This window comes from Salvia hispanica, chromosome 4 (assembly GCF_023119035.1).
Source record: "Salvia hispanica cultivar TCC Black 2014 chromosome 4, UniMelb_Shisp_WGS_1.0, whole genome shotgun sequence".
In the NCBI taxonomy this organism is placed as follows: domain Eukaryota; kingdom Viridiplantae; phylum Streptophyta; class Magnoliopsida; order Lamiales; family Lamiaceae; genus Salvia; species Salvia hispanica.
In genome coordinates, this window is record NC_062968.1 from 10031107 (window position 1) to 10037956 (window position 6850).

Genomic DNA, 6850 nt, shown 5'->3' on the forward strand with positions numbered 1-6850 from the left:
AAATAGATAAACACCAAATAAACAGATAAATCCATTTAATGCATGGCATTTAAATATACTAAATAATTATCAAAAATTATTTAATCTAGTCAAGGGAGAATCAATTAAATAATTAAGTTTTATCTTGGATAATAATTATCCAAATTCATTTAGGATTTATCAAGATAGAGTTAACTATCTAAACCTATTTAGGATTATTCTAGATTTTATTTCGATAAAATCAAATCCTTCAATTCAAGACAACGTTGATCTAGGATTATCATTATTTAAATCGTACTATGATATTACTAGACATAAACAATTCCATCATAATCCATAAGATAAAAATAAAATCCTATCAACCAAGATTTATACAAATCTTAATTCAATTTAGAATAGACTTCTAGAATATATCAAACATTACATAGGATTTCTTCGATAAATTAATTTATCTAAATCCAATTAAATAGAGATTTTCTTATATATTATCTTTATCCTAATCTATCTAAGATATAAATCCAAAAGATAAGTATAACATGGATTAAAGTTTATTTCAATCCATCTAGGATTTATCTTAATAGAGTTAAATCTATTCAAATCCATAGGATAAAATAAATTAATATTAATGTTTATCCTAATTCATCTAGGATTTATCTTGGAATAAACCCATAGAATAAGATAAAATTATATTATAATCATTCAGATCTATACAAGATTTATCTAGGAACAAATCCATATAAATCTATATGATAAGAATAAAATATTATATTATCACTATCCAAATCCATCTAGAATTTATTGATACACTCGGATTTTGCACTGCTTTAAGGCCATTATTTGGTCCATTTTTTTTATGTCAAAGTCACTTTACATGTCGATTATTTGCATATTTTATCTATTTTGGTATTTTTGACGTGTTTTTGTGAGAAATGTGCATATTTGAGCCGAAAAAAGGAGTCAAAACGCAAAGTCTGAAAATCTGGAATTCGGACGGCGACCGACGACCGCCGCAAAGTTGTACGGCGACCACCGTATTTAATATAACTTGCTTAATAACTGTGAGAGAGTTCTAGCGAGTTAAGTTCACTTAGTAGACGTTACAGTTAGCTTCCCTTAAAACGACACTGTTAATTGAGAGTGAGGACTTTTCAAGGGTCTTAGGAGATTTTTGGAGTTACGTGTTAGGATTGACAACCCTAATCTTGTAATCAACGTTTGTATCACATGAGCATAAGCTAGGCGACTCGTCCTATCAAAGTAATAACTGTGCTAGGGTATTACAGTTTGGAATTTGTATAACCATAACTGTGAACGCATATCCCTGGAATTCCCTTATCTCTATATTTTATCTCCGTGTTTTATTTGCAATTAGTTGTTATTTGTTTTCAATTGTTTTCTGTTTTCAAATTTCCCAAAAACTTTCGGTTTTCCAAATAGTGATTAAGTCTTAGTAGAAGATAGACTGTCCGTGTTTGCTTTCCCCGTGTTCGATATCATGTACCGACCTTTAGCTATATTATATATATTCTGTATACTTGTAGGTTTATTTAGTGCTAAAAAAGAGTGCATCATTATCTATGAATAAATTCATATAAACTCATAGGATATAGATAAAAAAAAAATAGATTATTAATTTTCAAATATGACTAGGATTCATCTAGGAATAAAATCCATACAAATCCATAATATAAGGAAATAATCTAGTTAATCCATGATTTAATTCATAATTAAATCTTATATAATATATAAAATCCATAAAAGATATATTCAAATCTTATTTCTAAATTTATCTTAAATTATTTTCCAAAATTAATTCCAAGGGTTAGAAAACACTAATATTATTTTGTGTGTCCAAAATCACAACACCCAATTATGCCAATTTCATAAATCACGTGAGATCACAAGTGATAGAATCATGAAATCATGTAACGGCATATTGAAACAAATCCTTGTAATGATTACAAAAGGATTAATGAATTCTTCCAAATTGATCAAATCGCACAGTGATGCACTATTTTTTATCAATAAATAAACCTGCAAGTATAAAGAGTATATATAGTATAGCTAAAGGTCAATATCGGATATCGAACACGGAGAAGACAAACATGGACTGTCTATCTCCTACTAAGACTCAATTACTATCTGAAAAAACGGAAGGTTTTGAAAACTTTTTGAAAACAGAAAACAATTAAAAACAAATAACAACTAAATGCAATTAAGACACAGAGATAAACGATAGAGATAAGGGAATTCCAGGGATGTGCGTTCACAGTTATGGTTATACAAATTCCAAACTACAATACCCTAGCACACTTATTACTTTGATAGGACGAGTCGCCTAGCTTATGCTCATGCGATATAAACGTTGATTACAAGATTAGGGTTGTCAATCCTAATACGTAACTCCATAAAGCTCCTAAGACCCTTGAAAAGTCCTCACTCTCAATTAACAGTGCCGTTTTAAGAGAAACTAATTGTAGCGTCTACTAAGTGGATCTAACTCGCTAAAACTCTCTCACAGTTACGAAGCGAGCTATATTAAATCATACACGATCGTGTCACTCAATCATGAAGCATCAAGATTAACTTAGGGAAGAAACAAAGTAAAAAAAAAAAAACAGATATTAAATAGAAAATTGGAATTGTATACCCAAAGTCGTTACTAACACATCCCTAGAATCCTATGAGTTTAGTTACACATAATGAAATAAGCTAAACACATAGATTGAAGGGAAAACAATTTGAACATAAAACTAAAGCAAATAGAACCCGTAGGTTGAATCCTTGTCGTTTTTGATGTTCTTGAAATCCTTCTTCAACACCTTGCATAATTGAAGTACTCTAGCTTTTGATCTCTATGAATTATTTTGCAAGTAGAAGCTCTCTCTCTTTTGATGAAGCTTGAGGTCTTATTTATAGGGGAAAGTCAATCATCATTGTAGAAGGAAAAGATCTTTAAAATATGGTAAATCTTGGAGCAGATCAAGGGCAAATCAGATTCGCCGCCTTTTTCCGGCGGGCCGCCGCACCTTGGCCGGCGGTCTCCGCGTTGGAGTCCAGAGTCTATGTTTCTCCGGCGGCGGACCGCCGCACGACTTCCGGCGGTCGCCGATCGAGACTCTCTTCCAAGACTGCAGCTGGCAGCTTTGCGCGACTTTGGTAGAACGGCCATAACTCTCTCCACAGAACTCTGATTGAGGTGATTCTTGTACCACCTTGAAGATATTTTCAGTACAAAGAGAATGGTGTGTAGAACGCCTTGATCGGAGTTCAGGATCACCAGAAAATTGAGTTTGAAGACAGCTGTCGCGTGCCGCATTTTTGTGGCGGGCCGCCGCACCTTGGCCGACGGTCGCCGCGCGTAGTCCAGAAGCTTCTGACTCTTTGTGGCGGTCGCCACTCACTTCCCGGTGGTCGCCAGGCGTGTCGTTGTCTTCGCTAAGTACCGGCGATTGCCGGAAGTGTTGTGGCGGTCGCCGGAGAAGCTCCAGATTTCTTACTTTGCGTTTTTACTTCATTTTTAGGCTCAAATATGCACATTTCTCACAAAACATGTCAAAATACCAAAATAGATAAAATATGCAAATAATGGACATGTAATGCAATTTTGACATTAAAAACGGACCAATTAATGGCCTTAAAATAGTGCAAAATCCGATCGTATCAACTCCCCCAAACTTACATTGTTGTTTGTCCTCGAACAAAACGATAAAGACACAAAAATAGACGCACGGAATGCACAAGGACTAGACGTCATAATTGTCTCAAAAGATGAAAGAATAGCTTAAGCATGTATTAACGCAATCAAATCAAGCAAGACTTATTAGTGCACTTTCATTACTAACTCGTGGAACACCTTGAAATCAAGCACTCACATGTGACAAACTTCCAAAGATGGGAGGTGTTCTCTCACTCTCAAAGTGTATAAGGGTAATGTGTATATAAGCACTCAAATCATGCATCATGCAAAGTTTACCATAGGCTTGCTCAAAGTCTAATCTCTCCTCTACTAGATGTGATTAAGCATCAAAAGTCCAAAAGGTCTTTATCTTTGGTTGTAATGTAGGCTCTTTGGTAGATGGGGAATATTTGGCTAAAAAGTGACTAAAAATAAAATATCCCAAGTAGAGTTAAATTGACTCCGCTTTTCTAAAACCCAAGACACTTTTAATATTTTATTTTTCTCCTTCAACTCACTGTCCAAACCTTTGATTTTCTTTTTCTTTTCTTTTCACAACCTTTCACACTTTTTTCTTCTTTTTTTCTTTCTTTCTTTTTCAACCTTTCTTTCTCTTTCATAAGCATCCTTTCTAAGATTAAGCACATATTTGAAATTTTTCTATTTCACAACATTTACTCTCTTTACATTAAGCACACTACTTTTTATATTTTCCTCCTTATCTCTCCAACTAACTAACCCAATTGTCATCATTATGTTGGCTTCCAAAGAATAGGCATAAAGGCTCAAAATTGGCTTCAAAGGGAAAAATTTTAAAAATTTGAGAGGGTCGAAAATTTGGGAATAAAAGTAGGCTAGAAAAGATGGCCAATCATCCTCCTAAATCAACTTAAACACTATGTAAACTTAGGCAAGACTAAGAGCAAGTTCTAGAAACAAATACATGCATGCAGATAAATCACACAAGAATGAAATTAAGGCTCAAATCCTCACAAGGTATAAAGCATGAATCAAGGCGAACAAACAATTCACTAATTATGCACCTTTTCACCAAACCATCAAATCAAAACATTAAGCCACACTTAAACATAGATGGAATGTAATATCATTGGCAAGTCGGTCTAAACTGCGTCCCTAAGCATGCGTGTTTCTAAGTTCTTCATGTTAAGCTCACGACATGGATTCCAGAAAATATTTTTTTAGAACACAAAATTCTCCAACAGGGTTTTGAAAAAAAACAAAAAACAAAAGCAAAAACTTAAAACAAAAAGAAAACCCTAAACAAAAACCTAAGCTCATGGTCCACCACTTCATCCCCCCAAACTTATTTACAACAAAGTGTAAAATAAGTTTCGCGTAGAGACTTGACGGGACGAAAATTCAAAAAATTTTGAAAAATCGCGCTGGAGACTGTGCCCAGGTGGCGGGCCACCGCAGCGCTTGCGGCGGTCACCACGTAGAGGTCAGAACCTGCAAAAAAATTTTCAAAGCACAAATTTAAACCAAAACCAAAAATACTTAGAATTAAATCTAAATTGTCAAAAACATAAAAAGAAATTGTCTCAAAACATCCCAAAACATGATAGAAGTGTTCATTTAAAGTTATTGAACTTGACTTCTTCAATCTTGAGGAGGAGGAGGGAAACGGGCGTTGAGGTCGTCGAACGCGCCAATAAGATAGGCGATGTCGCCACTCATGATTTGGTGCTCTTTTTTTTTTTTAATTCCTTCGTCTCTGATTTATTGCAAATAGGGTCATAAACAAAAGTCATATGAAAGTGCATAAAATCAAATGCAATACTGCATACGACCTTTGCAATCAGAATTCCATGTTGTCAAAACCATCTGGAAATAGATATTGAGTTAGACAGCTTGTAAAAGGATTATTGGCAGGCAGCTACTCTTCCAAAACAACGATCTTGTTCCGTCTTGTTTGCTCGATGAAGTGTCCTCAAATTTGAACATCGAATCAAAACATTTGTTTCTTACTTCTCCTCCAGCAGCATGGATGTGCAACGTAAAAGCGACGACACCTCCTCCTCTGTTGGAGCAGTACCTGACCACCGTATTCTACCAGAATTGTCGAGTAAGAATGCATATCCTGAAAGAAGATTTACTGTTTTAAGCTCCTTCCTGAAGTAATAATGATCGCCATAGGAATAAACGATCTGCCTCTGCAGAGCATCTTGATTCTCTGTATGCGCAGGTTTCCTCATGTACTTAAGAAGTAGTTTCCTTATGAGCTTACGTGACAATAACCATTGATCCGTTAAGGACACCTCGTACAGACGAACATCACTTGAATGTGCAAATGCTTTCAAGAAGGGTGAGGTCCACGAGTCAACCATAGCCCGCGAGTTTTCCCGAAAAGATAGACATATTAAAGACGCCTTAGCACTGTCTATTTCAGCAATATCTGACGTCAACACATTCGTATCATTAGTTTTCGAGGTTAGGGACAGCTTAGCCATATTTGATGAGGACAAATTTGCTTCATCTTCTTTGGAGGTCACGGGAAGTTTAAGCTTAGAACCATTCGTGAAGTAGACTTCAAGGGAAGGAAACTTGAGTGCTGACACTGCAGGAACTATAACCTTATTCGCTTTTGATACCTTCCCACAATGTTTCTCAAATTCATTTATGTCAGTAAATATACTCCTATTCATCTCATCTTTAATTCGAGCTCGTGATTGCTTAACAGCCGCCTCATGCGCCGTCATCCTGGAATCGTAGGGAAGTCCATCGAAAAGGGTTGCAGGGAGGGATAATGGAGGAAAACTTCTCCTCTCTGAAAAGCAAGCTTCCGCCATTAGCATTTCGTAATGCTGCTGAGAGAATTTTCCTCGATCTCAGCATATTCTTCTTCGTTTGGAAAAACCCTTTGGTTTGGTTTGGCGCTCTTGTCGAGCCTCGGCGGCCATCCTTTGGAGCTCTTCAATTTATTGACGGCGATGCACGTCTTCCAATCGTTGTTTCTCCCAAAATTGTTGCTCCGCCGTGTGCCAATCGCCTTGAGCCGTCCATCCTTGGCGGTTGTAGGTGTTCTCCCTTTGTTGCTCAGCCCAACGGGTGTCCCAAGTGTTGGACACATTTTGCATGTAGGAGTAGATGTCTCCTAGTTTGGGCGGAGGTGTTCGCTTGGAACTCATCATTGGGGTTCGGCCTTTCGCGGTGATGGTTTGCTCGAGTCCG

General features: G+C 36.3%; 1 protein-coding gene across 1 annotated transcript; it reads right to left on the reverse strand.

Annotated features, from left to right (window-relative positions):
* Positions 1–5643: 5643 nt before the first annotated feature.
* On the reverse strand, positions 5644–6468 carry LOC125220326. The gene has a single exon (XM_048122485.1). The coding sequence runs from the start codon at positions 6466–6468 to the stop codon at positions 5644–5646; it is 825 nt and encodes a 274-aa protein (XP_047978442.1).
* Between the last annotated feature and the right edge of the window lie 382 nt (positions 6469–6850).